The sequence below is a fragment of the Hirundo rustica genome, chromosome 5, assembly GCF_015227805.2.
Source record: "Hirundo rustica isolate bHirRus1 chromosome 5, bHirRus1.pri.v3, whole genome shotgun sequence".
Classification (NCBI taxonomy): Eukaryota; Metazoa; Chordata; class Aves; order Passeriformes; family Hirundinidae; genus Hirundo; species Hirundo rustica.
Window position 1 is genome coordinate 11,153,907 of NC_053454.1, and position 21,910 is coordinate 11,175,816.

The 21,910-nt window shown below is 38.1% G+C and overlaps 1 protein-coding gene across 1 annotated transcript in view; it reads right to left on the reverse strand.

Moving 5' to 3' along the window:
* KIAA0232 (KIAA0232 ortholog) overlaps positions 1-21,910 on the reverse strand; it is a 65,806-nt gene that overhangs the window by 28,869 nt on the left and 15,027 nt on the right. Inside the window, exons 2-3 of the mRNA XM_040065802.2 lie at positions 18,405-18,908; positions 4,073-4,210 (exon numbers count right to left, since the gene is read on the reverse strand). Of these exons, the coding sequence (XP_039921736.1) occupies positions 4,073-4,210; positions 18,405-18,635 (369 nt within the window). The 5' untranslated portion in view covers positions 18,636-18,908. The remainder of the gene's footprint in view (positions 1-4,072; positions 4,211-18,404; positions 18,909-21,910) is intronic.

The following is a 21,910-nucleotide window of genomic DNA, read 5'->3' on the forward strand; positions in this document are numbered from 1 at the left end:
TGAACATACTGATCCATGTTTCAGATAGGAATTACAAACAAAACCAACAAAACTAACCATCAAGTTATTTAATGTAGACAGATCAGCTGTTTTTACTTAAAATTTGAGGCAGTATTTTCAGGAATTAATATTTCTTATATAAAGGACTTTATATAAATATTCCCAAGTCCTAAACATAAGGGTTTCTTACCCAGTATTTCGTTAGAATGGATATCCCTACCTGACCAGTTAATTGCAAACCAACATTTTAAAGTTTCTTTCATACTTTAGCAGGATAAAAATTAAGACAAAATCTCTACTCAAAGTCAATTTTAACAAGCTTTTTAAAACCTGAGCAATTCTTAAGCATGTCTTTAAACCACTATTTACTCAAGTGTTTCAGAAAAAAATTAACTTTAGAACTACAGTTAAAATAGCAATTGATTGCTACATTAAAGTATTTGTCTAAAACGTCTTTCTCACCACCATTCTGCCTCCATTTTCTAGCAAGTTGCAATGTACTTACATTTCCTCTGCTCCCGACTGCATCAAGAGCATCTGCAGCCAAAGACTCATTCATACGAATACAGACAATCTGAGACTCCAAAATGCTTGTCACGCAAAAAATACTGTCCTTAGAACGTACATACATTAACAATTTGCATTCTTACATACACCACAAGGTGTCTGTCAAAATCAGGCCTCCCCCCACAAACACAATTAGACCACAACAGACTCTGCCATGGCAAAGACACAGAGAGGCAGAGCAGCTTCTCTGACTCATCATTCTCCACAATGTAGGAAATGTTTTAGAAATAAACATCAAACTTAGGCTTCTTTAAGCCTAAGTCAGATGTTTGTTTTCAGCACTGTGAAATTAAAACTAGAAGCTTGGACTCCTGTTTCAGATTAGTGTTTTACAGCATTAGTGTTTTTAATGTGAGAGGAAGAACTGAATTCAAGCAAAACTAAACTACCAAATGAAGTACACCCTAAGAATGAATTCCGTGAAATGAAAATCCACAAGAGGTGATTTCAAAATATTTGTTTTAACCACTAAACGAAAGTCTGACAAAGAAGTACTTACTGCTATCAAGCCAATTTTCATATAATCTATTTTATGATTTCCTCTCTCCATCAAGCACCTTTTTGAAGTGATCACCCAATTTTAAGGCTTTCGATTATTGGTATGGGGAGCAGGCAGACTGACATTTCCTAACACGTTATTGGTTTAAATAATTAAATGCAAAAATCAAAATTACATTAACCGTATCACTGGAATTTCCTACAAGAGTTAGAAAAGTTACTACTGACCCTCATTACCTTTTCATCCTTTGCACACTTCTCTCTGAAACAATCACGCTGCAAAATCCTAGTCTTCATTGAATTGTCACCCTGTTTTGGCTCTTTTTTGTGTGTTTGTTTGCGTGTGCCTATACACACGTGTACAGACACACACAAAGAGTACACACTATAATCAGACACACACAGACTAAACACTATAATCACTTCCCTTAAATACAATTTTATTTAAATATATTCAAGTCAAAATCATAAGACTTTTTTTCCAATTATTCCCAATAAAGGGGCCCAAACTTGCTTGTTTTGCTCCAATACTAAGGTTGAAAGGAGAATTTAGGCTGAAAGGGCAAGTGTTCCACGTCTGCGTGAGCAAATTGGCATTTCTGCATCCAGAGACTTTGAAAAAGGGATCAAAGAAGGTAAGCAAAACTATAAAAAAGCTCCATAACTTCCCAAATGGACTATTCATCAGACCATTTGCAAAAAGAGAACATCCTAATGAACACATCTACCTCATCTGGCAACAAAAATAATCACAGGGAAACATTTTTCAGAAACTATTCAGAAAACTACTCAGAAATTATTCAGAAAGCTATTTTTAAAAATTCAAGTGGCAGTGGAAAAAAAATAACTGTATCTCAACCATTTTTATAAATACTCCTTATACACAACTGATCTACAACTTCAACTACAGTTCACGAAGTATTTTTATCTTTTTGTAGAGACAAAACCATGAACATTGCATGGAGCGGCTTAAATGCCTCAGCAAAAATAATATTTTAACATTATCTTTCACAGGCCAAAATCTATTCATTATTCCCATCAGATCAGCACACAAACTTAAATACAAAAACTCAACAATATGAGAAATGTGTTGGAAAAATCAGAAATAAAAGATACCTTACAAGTTACTTTAAAGTATTTACTAGCATTTAAGCAGGATCACCCTTTCCTTTAATTCTTTCATGCAATGCATGTGTTAAACTACCTACAAAGCAGCGTTAAGTAAAAACTTTTTAAAAAAAGTTTAAAGGTTCAAATCTGTGTTTGAATATACATTATAAAAATTATGACCTGCAAGTTCATTAATGACAACAAATGTGCAAGCTTAATTGTCTGAGCAGGCAACAGAAATTACTCAAGTCAAATTATAGTTTAATGTTGAACACTAAAAATTTGACAAGGTGACAGGGTCAAAGGTGAAGTTATTTTTCAACTTTTCAGATCCCATGTAATTTTATTCTTTCAAAACTGTAGTTGAATAGTTTCTTCCCTTCTGTGTTATAGGTTATTAATAAATTCACCTCCTTCTTTTTGCTCTGCCCAACTAGATTTCTCTATATAACATAAATTTAGTTCTAAGTGAAGATTCTTGATTTTCAGCTATGTGGAGATGCATCAGGAGTGTAATTTCTGAAGTTAAGAATCAATTATCAGTATTCCTGTAGTCTATGTATGAGTCCTACATTTTATTCTTCCTAAAATGAGTATACAAAGACTAACATATCCTCAAGAAAGACATTACTTCTTGCATTTATTTCTCCGTATTTGTTTCATATTCAAATTAACTTCTATGGTAGTTACAGTGCTGACCTCAATATTCTGCAACTATGAGAGGAGAGTAAATTACCAACAAACTTGTACTTTGCATCACTTTGTTAGGATAATAAGTAATGGGAAAATGGGAGTTCAAGACTCTCTCAGCTAGTCAATAAGCAATTTAGTAACTGAACAAATACTCAAGCGGCTTCACAGTAAGAATATGATGGTAATGCTGCTGAAGGTGGTGGGAATAACCACCAAATCTTCCCCACTTCCTTTACTACTCTTCCACAGCCTTGCTGGAACAAATGTCTGTGCCACAAATCTGACCAGGAAACCTCTCTGGGTTAACATTTCCTCTGCCCCAACCAGGTTAATCTCAGGAAACTGATTCACTTTCCCACACCAGTTCTCCACACAACTACCCAAATGCTTGTGCAAGCACAAGCTATGACTTGGAAAGTGTGTAGAGCAATAATGCAACCAGGCTGCAGAGGTGGGGTAGTTTCTTCTTACAGCAGTGACAGATCAGAGTATTTATAGTTCTGTAAACTAAAAAACAGTTTCCCATTTTTGCTGTCTGAAAAATCTCCCTGGTGAGCTTCCTTTGACTTGTGCTATAGATCATTCTTTTTAAACATTACCTTCAACTGTCTCTCACCTTGTCCACTTTCCTGCTCAACTACACGATACCTGCTGCCTCTGCTATCTTCATTCAGCCTGTTGCCTTCACCTCCTCACCTGCTCTAGTCAGTGCACTTCACTTCCACTCAATCATGTAATCTGGAAAGTGAACATTTGCTACTACACTTGGCTTTTTATTTGGGAATTCTGGTTTACACCTGTACATGTGTAATCTGCATGCACAGAGCAAGATGGCTTTCTGCCCACATATTCCAGTCCTTTCTATTCACACACAACACAAAGACAACTTAGAATTTTTAGAATTATCGTTATGCAAAGCTTTGTGGTAATTTCAACTCAAACTGATGCATTGCTACTGACAAGAAAGGTGAGGTTTTACAGAAAGGAAAGCGTGACGCTACATAGTAGAGAATCTCTTGAGAAATCATTCTAACATACATGGTTTTCATAATTTCCTAAAGAAAAATAAAGACTTCTTGGTGCACTCTTGGCAAACTAGCACTTTAAGAAGCAACAAAGTAAAATACAAGCATCACAAGCCAAATATATCTAGCACAAAGAAGGACATAAAGCCTTAAGAATCTATTAAATAGTCCAAACTTACTTCATCAGAAGCAGAGCGAAGACACTGGACAGCAGCCTGTTTTTTCATTTCCTCTAGTGTTAAATCAGAGCACTTTTTCTTACTCTTTCCCCATTTCTTGTAAGCTCCCTTTTCCCAGCCCAGGAAGATGTCATTCTCCTAAAATCAAATAAAGAAATTACATTATTTAAATACATTAATATTTCAGTACTATAGCAGAACAGGTCTACAAATAACATACTGTGCAAAATGAAACCAACCCCTTTCTATCTGCTAAAAACTACTTTTTGCCAAATTAAAGATTAGTTTGATTACATAAAACTTGCACTTACTATTCAGAAAAGCACATGCATCTTTCACAGGACAAGGAGGTAACTCACACTTCACTGTAATATTTTCCAATTGCAAAGTATATCCACAGTCAATTTTATAGCCAACTTATGGTTGAATGTATTACTGTAATTTACACAAAATATGTTAGTTTCACTGATCTCTGAAATAATAAGAATGAAAAGCAAGTAGTTCTGAGTCAAGATCAAACTTAAGAGAAAGTTAAACAAGCCAGAAGAAGAAAATGCAGTGTTAGATCCTGAAGCCTTCAACTCAGTGTTAAAATGAACATGATTACAGCTAGAGATAGCAGTACCAATCATAAAATAAACCTGAACTATTTCAGAAGAAAACTCAAATAACTGAGAAGCGAGGGTGAGTAGGTGGGGTTGGCTTCTAATACATGAAGAACAATGAAGAACAACAAAATCAAAGTACAATGCTATTGCATTATATGCAATCATCTGAAGATACGTAGCATCCCTTTTATATGGCATTTCAGAATTTACAAAATTTATTACCAGACTTGTTTTTTCTTCACTGTCTGTTCACATATGTAGACATGATTTCCCCTATTCATCTCATGAAAGAAATATTTTGGCTATCAGTAAAACAGGCTTTAACATCTTAAAATGTATGCTTGTCTAAAATCATCTTCTTCAGAGAGATCCACAAACATCTGATGCTTTTCAGCCTACCTGATTCAACCCTTTCAATGGATCTGTTACTGCTTCCAAAGAAAACCAGGCTAAGGCCTACCCTCATTTAAAATAACTTCTTATTCCCCATGGTTTCAAAACAAGTAAAACCAAGTTGTCAGTGCAAATAATTGTCCCTTAGTAATCAACAAGATGGGGAAAAATATGGGGGCCAAGAGAGACCAATCATCTTCAGAAGCACCCACCAAAGGGCCACCATTTGTGACTTCACACAAAGGAGCAGAGCAATTTGCTGGATTTACTGCTTGAAGTCTTATTTGAGCACCGAAACTGGAGAATTGCATTTAGTGCTGAAAGAACAAAAAGCTATCAGTCAGTCTGTTTTTCCTAGCACTTGTGGAAGGTGCCAGTGATTCACTTAAAACAAAAAATTTGAACAGGCTACTGTACTGTTATTAGGAGAACTAACAAAATAAATAATAGACAAAAAAAATCAGAAAATAGGTTTAAAAGACTGTGCATATCTACAGTTAATTTAAAAAAAATAATTTTAAGTCATTTCCAAAGTTATAGTTTATATATTTCTTTATACAACACAATCTAACTCTTCCCAATAGTCATGTGAAAGAAAACAAACTGATGAGAACCACCTACCCCCCACCAGCTCCCAAAACCCCTCCAGCTCATTCACATTGGCACAGCTGCAAATAAGTAAATACAGACCCATTTGTGTGGGTGAAAATCCAGGTACACCAGCAAATTTGCACTGTGTTAACTTCATTTATTCTGATTTTATGTGGCATGTTCACAAAGACAACATCTGCAGCAGGAAAACATTCCCAAAATGCTATGTATTACTGTTTTTCTCTGTGCTAACAAAGGTTTGCTTTGTACTGATACATCACAGCTTTACCAACTATCTGTCAGCAGAGTAGCAAGAACCTTCATGCTCACAGAAATTTATAAAGCATTTCATTCAGTTCTTCACATATGTAATTTGAAAATATCTGACACTTGTCTACAAACTTTGACAGTTTTCAACTTTTAAAAACTGAAAAATCTCTTTTAAGAGATATGCAAATTTTTTAATGGGGGAAGGGAAGGTAAATGGAATTCTCTCTCAGGCCCCCACCCCAGAGCTGTGGTATCACGGCCTCATCTCTCCTTCCAGAGTGAGTGAGTTGTTTGGTCACTCTGGGAACAACACGGCTTGTCTTTCAGGATGCACAGATTGAGGACATAGTTCTGACAGAATTCTTGTTTTCCTTCTACCTCTTTATACAACATACACAAAAAAATTTTTTTGACACATGGTTTTCAGTCACACCTGGCTGCTAAAACTTGGGTTTGGATTTTTTTTCCTGGACAAATTCTTAAGTTTTATAGCCTCAGATTTTACAAGACTAGGAAAGAGCATGGATTACAGCTGTCCCATGCAAAATCTTGAAGTTTAAAATCCTCATCTAAACTCCAGTATTTATCAGCACTATATAGGTATTGGATATAGCCTACGTTACTGCGGATCTTGCACCTTCTGTACACAAAGCAAACACCACGGCCATAAAACCCTACAGAACAGTGAAGGAAAAAATATCCTCAGGGATAATTCTTGTGTATCAGAACCATTCTGGATCAAGGACAAAAAGTTTTTACAAAGCCCAACATTACAGTAAAATGCCTGAGAAACAAGAAAATGTAATATACCCTAAAGAGAGCATTAGAACGGTGAGACAGAGTGATCCTCTTCTTTTATGATGACTAAACTAGCCAAAAAAAAAAAAAAAAAAAGAAAAAAAAGACAGACAACCCAGTAGTTTCCGATGCTTTATATTAGTTAAATTAGTCTCTTAAATTTTTTCCCCCTCTCTTTTTCTCTCTGTCTTCAACAGTCAGGAGCCCATCAGTAGTTTTACTCCATAGACTGAAAAATACCAAGTCCATAACAAATAGGAAAGAAAGCAGCTCAGCAAAACACTCTGTATGCATGAAGACAGGTAAACTACCTCCTCTACACGGAAAGAATAACCAAGGACTTCTGATCTCTTCACCTACTAGATGCCTTCATTTACCTTGTTTTCTAACAGAACTAGAGATCATAAGACAATGCTTGTTTTAATGCAAGAGCTCTACACTGGTTGCTGAACTTTCCACAAAAGCAATGCCACTCTGAACTCACAGATTTTGAAAGTGTGCATACACACGGAGGAAGAACTGAAATTTTGCTTACAGAGTTCAAATATTTAAACGAGATTATCATTACCTAAATTTTCAAGAGATGACCGCCCAATATTAAAGGGGTATCAACAGAAAGCCAGTGCCCTCTGGATACTGAAAAAACACCAAGTTTGTATATCTAAACTGCTATTTAAACATCTGCTCTTCAGAGTCCTACTATCTCCTACCTACTATGTAACTAGACAATTTCATTTGAGATTTTCAATCGTAAAGACACTGAAAGTGCAAATTTCCTCACAAGAATAACTTAATAACTATAAATATGGCTAAAAAAAATTGATGAAGTATCTGTATTCTTCACACTAATGGTGCCTCAAGAAATCCAGTATTTTGAGTGCTTAATTCAATTTTAAATTAAGATACAGGCACAAATTTTAGAAAGATTTGGAAATGGTTTATTCTATTCAACTATGCAAAAGCAGCAGTTCCACCACTTCCCTCTAAACTACCAAGAAGGCAGAGAAGCAAAAAAAAAAAAAAAAAGCAAGTTTGATAGCGATGCTCCTTTCATTTGCTGCAAAGAGAAATATCTATGATCTGTACTATCTGCAAAAAATCAAACGTGACACCTTGTGATACGACTGAAACAAAAACATGATGGAGCTGATGGTTCACATAAATGGCAACATTAGAAAGGGAAACAACCTGATACGACTGAAATAAAAACATGATGGAGCTGATAGTTCACATAAATGGCAACATTACAAAGGGAAACATAACCTGATTTTAAAAAGGAAAATAAAAGAAGACTTGAGGAAATACAGACCAGTCAGTGTCACTTCTATGCCTGGTAAGACCACAACACAGATCCTCCTGGAAACTGTACTTAGAGCACATGGAAAATTAGGAGATGACTGGTGATAGCTAACAAGGCTTCACTGGGGGCAGATCATGCCTGACAAATTTGGTGGCTTTCCATAACAGGATAACAGCTTTGGTGGGTAAAGGAAGAGTAAATGACATCAACCACCTGGACCTGTGCAAAGCTTGTGACATACTCCTTGCCTCTGGAAAGACATGGATTTCACAGATGGACGCCTCAGTGGGTAAGGAATTGGCTGGATGGTCACACTCAAAGAGCTGTAGTCAATGGCTTGATGTCCAAGTGAAAGCCAGTGACAAGTGTTTCTCTGGGTCCGTACTGGAACTGATGTTGTTTAACGCCTTTGTCAGCGACACCGACAGTGGGATCAAGTGCTCCCTCAGCAAGTCTGCCAATGACACCAAACTGGCATGTGTGGTGCCACTGGCACACTGGAGGGAAGGGATGCCATCCAGAGGGCCCTGGACAGGCTTGAGAGGTGGGCCTGTGTCAATCTCATGAAGTTCAACAAGGCCAAGTCCAAGGCACTCCACCCAAGGTGAGGCAATTGCAAACACAAATCCAGGCTGGGCAGAGAAAGTATCAAGAGGAGCCCAAAGAAAAGGACTTAGGGCTCTCGGTTGATGAGAAGTTGAACATGAACTGGCAATGTGCAGTCACTGCCCAGAAGGACAACTGTATTCTGGGCTGTGTCCAAAGCAGTGTGGCCAGCAGGCAAAGGGCAGTGATTATGGCCCTTTCATGAGACCCCACCCACAGTACTGCACCCCAGGCCTGTTCCCAACATGAGAGGGACATGGACCTGCAGAAATGAGTCCACAGAAGGGCCACAGGAGGGCTGGAACACCTCTGCTAAGAACACAGGCTGACAGAGGTCTCTAGGCTGTGCAGCCCAGAGAAGAGAAGGCTCCAGGGAGACCTTACAGCACCCTCCAGTACATGAAAGGCCTACAGGAGAGCTCAGGAGGGACTTCCGACAAGAGTATGGAGTAACAGCACAAAGGGGATGTCTTTAAACTGAAGGAGGGCTGGTTTGGATTCGATATTAGAAAGAAATTCTTTACTCTGAGGGTTACAAGACACTTGAAAGGTTACCCAGAGAAGTTGTGGCTGCCCCTTCCTGGAGGTATTCAAGGCCAAGCTCGGGCCAAGCTCACGGGGCTCTGAGCAACCCAGTCTTGTAGAAGGAATCCCTGCCCATGGCAGGGGGCTAGGAACCAGATGGTATTAAAGATTCCTTCCAAACCAAACCATTCAACAATTCCACGACAAATTATATCCGAAATTGAGTATCACTGCCTCTTGGAGGATTTCACAATTGAGAATTCGGAGAAAATTGCAACAGATCCAAGTGTACTTAACCTTTATTTATTATTCAGCAATGTATAAAGACCTCCAGTGATCTTGCCTGAAAAAAATGCTTGCACTGAACTGAGATTCAGGAAAAGCTCTCATAGATTGCTTAAGGCCACAGTAATGGATACCTTTTCATAATTAAATTTATTATAAATACTGAGAAAGGTCTGATGGGCCAGGATCAGCTTAGACATTTCTTACAGGCTGCCTCAGACTGAGACAAAGATAAAGAGATAATACATAGGCGAGACAGCTCAGAAGAAAACACAAGAACACCAGCTCAAACTAAGCTAATACGCACCAAAGGAAGCGCAGACGAAGAGCACATTTCAGAGAGCAGCGTAAGTTTTCCCCATGGCAAAAACCATTGGTAAACACGGAACAGAGAGGGGACTGGGAAATGTTCTTTAATGTTACTATGTAACTCCACACCCAGGTATTATTAGGGAAAGAATTCATCTTAGATTTATAGTGAAAAACCAGGGAACCATCTAGCCACTACAGTCTCCTCTTTCCCAGTTGTCACAACCAGAACATTATAACCCTGTGGAGCCTGACTCTAACAGAACAGCTGATAATGCAGCAGATCACAACATGCACTGCTATGACCTCAGGGTATTTGGGACTGATGGCAGGCAGGGAAGAATTCTACTTATCAAAATTAATCAATCCAAGTATAAAATCCTGTAATCTGAGTTTCTGTCAATTAAGAACTTTTGCTTTTAATCCTACCAGCTTCAAAGGGCAGTCTATGTGATGTTCACTAATTAGAAGTTACTTCTAGGCTAAAACTAAGGAGAAAAAATTTGTCACACCCACTCCAAAGAATGAGAGAACATGCAAATGCCGCATCTGTTAAAATCTAATGTTTGTTGAGCAGACTGCTTTTAGACTTTTCCCATTAAAGTAAAAGCAGAAAAGAAGAAAATTTGGCAAGGCTACAGCTAGAGCTATAAAGACATCATTTTACTTACATGTCTGACTTACACTGCAGAAAAGAAAGCCAGGAACTCAACAGAAACTGTCACTACAGAGTCAAGGTGTCTGAAGGTGCATATCATGACTGAAGAAGTTATTTCATAGCATTTATCATTCCTTCTTTGATTTAGAGATAAAGTTGTGTGGCAAGTGTCACAGACCACTGTAATCACCTGATTTCAGAGAATTTAGGCAGCGCACACCTATGCTTGGAGAAACGTGGCAAGTAGACTGTCATGCAATGGTCCACACCCAAAGAACATGAAGGAAGTATCTCAATTATCCCTAAAAATCCTAACAGTACAATTTTATCAGTACAGAGATGGCTGCAAAAAAATCCTGACTGTTAGGAGGACTCTCCAACCTAGCACTCGAGCTTCCATCTCTGCTTTGTATTATGTAAGCTTTTGTGAGAATACATTAACAGTCACAACTTAAAAAAGGAATGAGCAGCTCAAAATGATCACTCACACCAATACAAAAGCAGCGTGGAAATAAAGTTTCTCACACAAGCACAGTCCTTGAGAATGAATGCTTTCCTTCTGCACTAACACATGAGCTGAAGCTGACTGCCCTGGAACCTGTACAGTACAAAATACAAAACCCCAGTGAGCCTACTGCTGAGCTCCAATCCCTGCCACCATAATTCTCACCCCTAAAATGGAATAGAGAATACAAACTCATAGTACGTGATACTCCAAACCTGTCCCATATCTAACAGTCACCAGATAAGAGAAATACAGAACAGATCAGTTACTGCACAATTAACAAGACAAATGCCCACTAAAAATCAATAAATAAGTTTCCTGAACCACATGCTTTTACAGTAAAGACATTTCAGACGCCTTTCATAGCTTAAGTGTAGAGGAATCCATATCCACCTAATTTTTCTCAAAAAACTAATACTGTACACAAAAAAATTACTTCCCAAAATTTGAATTATTTAGTCCTCAGCTGTAGTCTCCCTATCCTAGAAACAGATGGAGGGCAGGACCACAGCTATGGGTGGTCCTGAATTTTTAAACTTAGTTATCTGAGCTTTTGGAAAGTGATTTAACTTTTGTATTAATAAGCTTTATGGGCATATTAATTTCAAGATACAGTACCATTTTCTAAATATGATTAATTGGTCCTTTCTTCAGTTTATATGTTTATGTATGGGAAGAAGAAGGGGGTTATTCCCTTTGCTACAAACATACACATTTGAGTAATCTAAGGATTTCAAATTAGTCATGTAAAAAAGTACAGCTACAAGTCTTAGTCTCATAGTTCCCTCTCCTACCTATTCTTTTCCTCATACACTGAGTCCCACAATTTGAAATTTACATACTTAGTTGGGGTACTAAATAAAAAACTACTGTCATAAAATTTTAAAAATTGTTCCTACAGGACAGTTATACAGCTTAATAAGCAGTAACACAGATACAAACTAAATGGAAAATGCTTTGCATTCAAGACATTTATTTCTATGTGTTGCTGGTGAACTTTGAAATTTACTGACATTTGTGAACAGCAGTCACACAGCATTACCCTACTGTAGCTGAACCCACTGCTCGTATTGTAATGAGCTATGAAAAAGTGTGTTTGAGTGACCCAAAAGCATTTCCTAGGGATGATAAAAGAAAAGGTGTAATTATACAAGAAGCAGCACTGTTATTTTTGTCAAATAGGTGTACCAGGCAGATTAACATTTAACACATGGTCAGTGAAGTGCTAAGGACCAAATCCTCATTTCTCATCCTCTCTTTAGGTTATGGATGAGACATACGAAAACACAAGACACATACAAAACCCCACATCCTCTTCCTCCCAAAATATGCATGGGAAAAACTAGTATCTACTCCTAGAATATAAATCCAGACATCAGGTCCCTCTACTGGGTTAATATGGGATGGCAGGAGAACAAACAGCCCACAGGCCACTGGATCTGGGAACCTAGCAAGTGGATCCCAAGTTCAGTCACCGAATGTCCTGTGTCATTAGCACATGAAAGCCAAACATAGACTAAAGTTGGCAATGATATCCCCATCCCAGGGCAGAGGGAGAGGCCAAAATCATTCATGGACTAAAACCACAAGGTAAAGCCCTAAAATATATCACACGTGGGCTGAGGTGTCTCTTCCATTGCTCTCTTCTCTTAATATAAAAAAGAAAACTACATTTTGGACTTTAAATATGTACATGAAAATTATGAAAAAGCAAGAATAAAAACTATGATCAGAGTCAGCAGAAGTGTAACTATCATTCTGAAGACCTTCTTATGCCTCCATATACAAGATTACCTGAATGGAACTACTTCAAATTAGTCTACAAATAATTAGTCTTCCCGCAAAAAAAGCCTCCCTGTAAAAACTGAAAAATCAAAAGCAAAAATCTCAACCTGGTCATAGAGATACATAGTTTGCAGTGCAATAGCCAATTAATTCTGAGAGTTAGGAAAACATAATCTTTAAAAAAAATTGAAAGGATTTTTACTTTTGAGGTTCAGAAAAAAAACCTGTTAACTTCCAAAAACAAGTTGAAAGGAGTAGATCAAAAGCAACAGAAGACACTTGATATGGAAAGTATGCATAACAAATGCATTTCAATCTTCCTACTGCATGACCAAAGGCTTACAAACCAACCCTTTATCTCACTGAGTGTCTAGCTGTTGGGCTTAGGTTTTGTTTTTTCTTAAATAAAGGCTCTATCCCTTCAAAAGGGAGAACAGTCTACAGGAACAAGTCTATAGCTCTAAACCATAAATTTGTTATATTCAAAATCAACCAGGCTTACAAATAGAATGTGAAGGATACAAGATAGAACACTGATTTTAATACTGTACAAAGGAAAATCAATGAAGTAATGTTTCATACAAAGTTTATTTTAAGGCAATGCCTTCTGCTTCACACAGATTATACTATCTTAATGCAGTGTTTACTGTATCACAAACTGGTTTAAGAACACATTCACCTACAAATATATTTTTAATTAGAATTTAAACAACAATCAAATCTTAAAAACACCTAGTTAATTTGCCACTAGGAAACTAAGAGCAAGGTATTCTGACCAAAAATCAGTCTAATGTGAAGTCAAAGGGCTGTCTCACAATGTTCAGATCTCCACCAAGAGCAATTCTGTGGGTCCCCAAAAGCTAAACTTGATAGCACTTTCACTATTTTCTGCCTAATCTATCATTTATTCCAAAGTAAGTAGATTCAGTAATAAAATGCAAATGATGACAGCATGTATAACTTTGCTGAAACCCTCTGCACTTTACTTACATTGAAAAGTCTGTAAACCCACACAAATTGTATGAGGTTTTCTTTAATGGACCAAAAGTGACTAAAAAGTCGTCTATCTCAGCACAAAATACCAGTGATTTCCAAACTTCTTTGAAAAGACCATTGATAGGCTGCAAATGTTAAAAAACCAAACCAAACTGAACCAAATAGACCCCCTAACACACCTAAATAATGAGTATCTTATATAGCATGGTTCAAGAGACTTCTTCAGTGATCTTTTAGGCCATGTAGCCATCTAATATATGTGTAAATCAATTTGAGTATTGTTCTCTAGAAAGACTGTACGGAAAAAAAAAACAGGCAAGTCTATTACTGAAATCCTTATTGTCTTTTGATATGATAAACGTCAACTAGCCACAAAACCCCCAAAACTATTTCTATGAACTGTATCACAGGAATCAAGGAAAACGTGCAAACCCAGTTCATACTATCTTTGCATTCTCTACTCCATCAGTCAATATTGGGGAAAAAAATATCCCAAAGAGTCTTCTACTTCCACCCACTTAAACTCTCCCACCAGCAATATCAGTGCTGCCAAAAAAAACAGAGGGGAGAGGGAAATTTTAAAAAGAAAAAAAGAGTACACAGTAAGAAAGAAGGACTTCTTAAGAACTTTTATATCTTGAGCTCTTAGACTCACTTCCAAAAGTAGCAAGCATGCTTGGATAAGAATTGTGCTCCAGGTGCCAACAATAACTAAGTTACCTTCAGTACTTGGGTATTTAAAAACCAACCAACCAACCATGCATTTAAAATGTGTATATTTAGAGAATTTTACACTAATTCTTGATAGGTATGTATAACACATGTATAACCACAGCAGTCCTGAAGACCCTGGTACCACAGTACAATTTATCATAAACAAGATTTCTTTCTTGGAAATTCTCTATTCCTTTCAAATACAGCAGGACAAAACATACTGGCTTATAAATTTTCCCGGTATTTTGATAGCTATTTCAGTTTAAGCCAATGGGCCAGAATAGAAACTGCAAACATTCCAGTAAAATTTGGTTGCAGTCTGTTAGGGTTTTACTTACACCTATGTTTTCTGTGCTTGCAATAACCTGCTATGAATTCTCTGGAAACTCATGTCTTACCAATCTAACATTTTGTGATACTGAGCCTGAATCCATATAATGATACCCAACACAGACCACTCTAATTGGGCAAGGCATAGAAGTTAACACCAGTAACAAATCCAAACAAAAAAACCCACCTTCACATACATACAAAAGGGGAAGGAAAACCAACACAACCCCCCAACACACACACAGACATCCTTTGTCTTATCTTCTGTCCAGGCATGAAACTAGCTCACTGTACAAAACCAGATAATATTGGAGAAACCCAAAGAAGACTGCATCAGAATCCAGACCAAAATCCACATATTAAATATTACTAACAGAGCAGAAGGGAACATCCTGCTTATTCTCAAAAATAACCCTGAAGATCTAATCAATCAAGACTCCCATATTCTTTTGAAATTCTTATTTTAACTGTAAACAGAAGTGACTGATAACATGACAACAGTGATATCTTAAATAGCTGTGTATGCCTAGTAAGGTTGGGAAGGTTTTTTTTAACTTATTTTTGATACTAAATCTTTTTGTACTTACCTGATAGAACCTCAGTCCAGACTTCAGAGTTCCATTTCCCTGCTACATTTGATGACACCAGAACACTAAAAAGAAAGCACTGAAGGAGGCTCCCTGAAGCAACTAAAACAATGCTAATGATACCATCAACATTCCGAGGTGGAAAGCTCTCAATGACGATCTTAGCTTCAATCTGTAACATTTCTAATGAAGATGACACTATCCGTAAGATTAAGACTTCCTCTTCACTCCCACCCTCAAAAATGCAAACTGCAATGGATTGTTCCTATGCATAACCCCATTGTGAGACCACACATGCCTTGTAACCCAAAAACAAGAGTTCTAAAAGCAAAGAATCACAGAATCACATTAGAGCTCAGGCTGGAAGGGATCTCAAAAACTCATGTGGTCTACCCTTCCAAGGGAAAAGCAGACTAGACAAGACTATCTAGCACCCTACTGCATCTCAAAAACCTCCAGCAAAAGGGATTCTATCACATTCCTGAGGAGGTTGTTCCAGTGAATGACTGTTCTCACTACAAGAAAAAAGAAAAAGAAAAAAAATTCTCACATCAAGATGAAACTCCTCCCAGTGCAACATGTACCCATTGTCCCTGTCTTCTCCACGTGAATAGGGTGCTTCAGTCCTTTTTGTAGCTGTCCTCTAAGTTGGAGAGAAATCCTTGCAATAAGCCCACTACTGAGAATAGTTCTTTCTGTGGAAATTTTCTTATCTTTCTTAAGAATTAAAGGAATTGGGAGAAAAAAATCCTGAGAAGCTAAGGACCAAATCCGCAATGGGAATGAATCTGGGTTAAAGAAGCTCAGCAACTCTAAGCATTTTATTCCTAAATTACTTCTCATGTAGGTGTTTAATTCCTGTTCTCTTCCTTGACTTCTATTTGTAAACCACACTAGTATATGTTTTTCCCCTTTGTCTTAACATTGTATCCATCTCCAAAATTGGACTGAAATTGCTTATACGTAAATACATGTTTTAAAGTAAAGATTTTTTTGTTTCTGAGTAACTCCACTAAACCAAAACTAATTCAAAATGCCAGGCGATACAAAGAACAAGTAAGCAATAACTAAAATAAAAACAAATTTAAAATCAATAATAAATAACAAAACAAGCACATATGTTTAAAGATTTTCTCAATCTTCTGTGTAAGAAATTTGTACTTGCAGGCTTTACAGACTAAGCTATTTGAAAAAGGAATTAGGGAGCAGTATGTTTTGTAACCTACTAAGCATCTAATCATTACTACAGAATATAATCCCAAAACTAAATTGATATTAGGCCCCAAAACTTAGAAAATGGTTAACTGAAGCAGGGCGAACAACTGCAGTAGAAGTGTGTTATAAACAGAATCAAACTGGAGGAGGTGGAGAAAAATCTCCCAGCTTCAAAGCCCAATGTTGTTCAGAAGACATCCTGTGCATTGGTACCACAGCACCCGCTCAGCAACACAGGTTTTGGCTACCCTGTCAGCAAGTGGTATTCTTCTCCCTTGGGCTCATTAGGTTCAGATAATCAACTTGGAAAAAGAACAGACACATTCCTTAAAGCTCTGTTATCAAACCCACAAAGGATCCAGTTAAGGTATCAAAACGAGAAATAAACTGCATGAGATTTTCACAATATAGTTACCCTGCTTCTTGCAAAGCTTGAAGAAAAGAAAACTAATTTTGGCATTTCAGTAATTTGAAATATCACAGTAGCAACTTCAAAGTTATGACTGTGGTCTGAAATGGACTGAAAAGAAACACATCTTCATTTTCCCCAAGGCCACTGGCCTATCTCTAAAGCTCCTCAAGTTCTCATGTGGTTTCAATTGGTTTTGTTTTTAATGTCACCATCCCACACGTTTCTTTCAAACAGGCCTTGGAACCTTTTTCTGCTGCCCTCTAAAATACAGCTATTCATGTCTGACCAAGACCTGCATGTTAAGGTACATTCCAGAAAGTGCTTACAAGTGGGTTTTTTAAATTATCATTAATCATGGGGTTGTTGCTGATGTCACCTACTGCTGCCAGATACACTTTTGAACAAAAAGAAACTAAAAACTTTTACAAGTTTTCTGGTTTGCACAAGGGAAGCATGAAGGCTTTTATGCACAGTAACGGTTGCTAAGAGTTCAAAAACCAGCAGCATCTGACGAGTTTTTTGTGCCTCAGTTACATCTATCTCACAGTAACCTGCTCTACTCTTGCTGGATTTTTAAAAAGATAAACTAGGTGACAATGGAAGTTCTGAAGCACTTAGGTAGCAATGTTTGAAGTATAACCAAAACAACAGTAATGAAAAAGGACTAATAATTAACCTATCAAATAATAGGTATTTGCTTTCCTTCCTTCCCACTGTCACCACAAATATCTCCTAAGATAATGTCTATTTTTAACAGCATCGTCAGCCTTTTCTGCAAACACTATAATTTCCCTGAGTCCTGAATTCATATTAAAAGTATTTCTACACAGGTTCATGATGCAGAGAAATTAAAAAAAAAAAAAAAGCATCGAGACTGAACAGTATGTTCTAGGGTCACAACTCTCTTGCATGCTTTTTATCAGCATTCAGCATTAATATTATTTTAGAAGAGATGAATAATGTATGTATAATAATATATTTCAAATACCTGAACACTAAAAAATATTGGGAGGGGTGTTTATTCTTTACTGATAATAGCACAACATGAAATCCATGGGAAGTGATGGGGGTCTACAAACTACTGTGGAGCTGGGCTGTTTGACACAGTTTGCAAGTATTACATTAGTGTACTAATACTAAATTAATCTTATAATCACAGGTAGTGATGTTCTCCATTTAGGACACAGATATTCCAGTGTTAAAAATTCTGATATCAATAGTAGCCATGTGAAAACGCTGTTTAATGCAATTGCCCATACAGCAACCTAAGTACTTTAATCTCAGTTCACCCATCAAATCTGACTCCTGTGTGGTTTATACCCTCCTTCCACCCACACACTTAAAGACAATCACCCCCCCAAATGAGGCATACCCAGGTATAATACACAAAACATAACTGGTACAAAACTCACTTTCACTGGACAACATCTAAAATATGTAAATACCTGTTCCTGCAGGTCGTAGTCATAGCTATCATGCAGCAGAAGACTGAGGACATACCGAGTATAAATCATGGCATCAATGCCACACTTCTCTAGCTCTTGTCCCAGCCAGGTCTGCACTGGACCCAAAGCATGTAGCAGAGACATTTCAGAAACAGATACAGGGCCTGGATAAGAGCTTGAGGAGCTTTCAGATGGCAAACCATCCACAACAACTGTACAGATAGGGCGCATGAATCTAGGTGGTTGGCATCCTTATAACGTGAAGCATTTTCTGTAGTTGATTTTCCGTCGATATCTGGAGGTGATTTTCACTCCAGTAAATAGGAGAGAGGCTTGACTTCTAGGACAATCATTTATATTTCCTGGCTGTTAGCCGACTAGAGACGAACATCACTCTTCAGGCATGACCAGTGAATAAACTAAATCCTAATAGCAAACACATATGTAGATGTGTTTTTCTACCTTAATTTCACATTGAGGCCAGATGCAAGTCCCCAGCAGGACCTATAAAGAGGAAAAAATGATAAGTTGTGACAATATGTATCCATACAAGAATAATATTAAACAGTGAAAAAAAAAAGCACCCGAAGTAGAAAGCAGTCATTTACATACTGCTTACTCCAAACATGTTGTACATCTACTCAGTGTCATTTTGAAGAGTGAAGGAAATTATAAGTTTAAAGTTGACTTTTAGGAAAGGTACTTTTTACTGTAGGAAGAGAGACTCTTTCATCAAAGACTTCACAATTAATCTGTCGATTGAAATATATGTCTGACCTAGCTTTATGGCAAAGTTGAGATTTCATTACTTTCACTATCAGCTGAAAAATACCCACTTTCATTAAAAAAATTCTGTATTAGTTTGAATAAAGACTGTGTATTTTGCATCACTAGAAGACAATATAATGCTACTGTTTTGCGGCAATACCCATTTCTGAAATAGAAGTGTTTTATTTATAAAACACTGAATTAATGAAATTCATCTGATCACGAGTTTCATAAATCCTACTGCTAAACAGTTCCTACTACCTTCAGGTTTAGGTTCTGGTTCTTTCTTAGTGGTGGGGTTTGAGGTTTTTTTCCTTAGTTTAAATTATTTGCCTTGTTCCAGGCCAGTAAAACATTTTATCATCCAAAATCTCTCCTAATAAAAATGCAAATAACTTCAAAAATTTGAGCAAAACATAATTTAGCTGTGCCAAAAATTAACATTTAACCCTCTTTAGACAATGCATACACCTGTCCTACCTGAGAGCTTGAACTCGAAACCATGTCCCTAAAATAGACAAACTATCCTAACACTTACACCACCCCCAATCACAAATCAATCTTGATAAGCAAGGGGCAGAAGGTGCAAGCACCACACACGTCAGCATTCTGCTCTCGAATGCAGAGAATGTCAGCACAAAAAAGGCGGTTCTGGATTGGTCTGCTTATGAACTACATGCCAATCTGGCATTTGTGTAGGCCTTCTTTCCCCTCTCCAGATCCTCAGCATGAGAAAGCAAAGCTCAAATCCAAGCAGAAAATATCCCTTCACTGAAAGGAAACAAAATAGACTCAAGTGACTAAGCAAAATCTACTGTTTTGTTCCAACCCCAGTGCAAGATAACCAACAAACAATAGGCATCACCTAACACAACTATGTGAACTAGATACCGGGGGCAGCACTTCAAGTGGGCAGCACGTGTTTTGTGGCCAAACAAAACTGAAAGTCGATACATGTCAACACAACAAAAGATGATCGTTTTTAGAAGCCTTCTTTACACCACCACTCAGGTACAACTATATTCCAGATTTTCCTGAGTCAATTGCAACATCACAGAAATAGTTCATGAAACCCCTTCCCTCTCCTCAAGTGACCTTACTGCTCTGGTTGCAGTGTTCATTTTGAGAAAGGGGATAACACAACATTATTCAATCTTGCTCAGCAACATGTTTCAATTAGTCAGAATCTTTTAAGGAAGCACTAACAACAGTAGGTAGAAACATGCTGCAAGGCACTGGAGCTTCATCACATAACTAGAAAATAGAAAGCCTAAGAAAGTCTAGTATTGTGACCCACGGTAGTCCAACTCCAAGAGCCACAGGTCCAAACTCTTAAGAAGTCCATATGATCTTAATTGTTGAAGAACAACATTCCAGAAAATCTGTTTAGTCCTGTTGGCTCAGCACAGCATGTGATGAATGCTCTCCCCAAGTCAATACCACTGTCCTTGTCAGCCCTCCAAATCCTGTATTTCATAGATACAGGAAAACTGACACTCTTAATTGATCTTTCTTGAGACATGGTGCAGAACTACCTAAAAGTTCAAGGGAACAGAAGCCTCAATCCATCTCACTGCTACCAGTTTGATACCAGAGCCAGCAAAAGATGCTCAGAGCCTGGAAAGGAATCATAGGTCAGCAGGACAGCGCCTGAAGAGCAGCACAAAGGAACTTCTGCCACTCCAGCCAGTGAGCCCAGCTAAAATGCCTCTATGGAAATGCACGTAGCAAAGACAATAAAAAAAACAAGTTAGAGACATGCATGTGCCTGCATGACTATCATCTTACTGGCATTAGTGATGAGACATGGCGGGATGACTCCTATGACTGGAGTATTGGAATGGAGGGATACAGGGTATTTAGTAAGGATAGGCACAGGAGACAAGGAAGGGATGTTATCCTCTGTGTCAGTAATTGCCTGGAGTGCACAGAGATCTGCCTGGGAATGAAAGAGAAGCCAACTGAGAAAGGTTATGAGTCAGGATGAAAGGGAGGGCAGGGACAGGTCATGTTATACTGGGGGTCTGCTACAGGTTCCCCGCCCAGAAGACTGAGCTACGAAGTCCTCTATAGACAGATAGGAGCAGCCTCACATTCACAAGCCCTGGTCCTCATGTGGGACTTCAATCACCCCACACCTGTTAGAGGGACAACACAGCAGAGCACAAGCAAGCCAGGACCAGGAGGCACCTGGAATGTGATCATGGTAATACCCTCTTTTCCCCGAGTCAGAGAAGCCAACAAGGAGAGGTGCTATGCTGGATCTCCTTCTCACCAAAATGTTGGGGCTGCTGGGGAACGCCAAGCTCAAGGGCAGCCTAGGCTGCAGTGACCATGAAATGGTGGAGTTCAAGATCCTTAGGGCAGCAAGGGTGCACAGCAATCTCACTGCCCTAGACTTCAGGTGAGCACAGTTTGGCCTTCTCAGGGATCTGCTTGGTAGAGGGGCCCAAGAAAACAGGTTAGTATTGAAGGATCACCTCCTCCAGGCTCAGGAGTGAGGCATGCCTACCAAAGGAAGTTGGGCAAAACACCAGCCACCTGCATGGTTGAACAAGGAACACCTGGACAAACACAAGCAGAAAAATGAAGCCTGCAGAGGGTGGAAACAAGGACAGGTAGCTTGGGAGGAATACAGAGAAATTGTCCAAACAGCCAGGAATCAGGTCAGGAAAGCTAAAGCTGTGATAGAATTAAACATGGTCAAGGACGTCAAGATTGATGAAGCTTCTAAACAA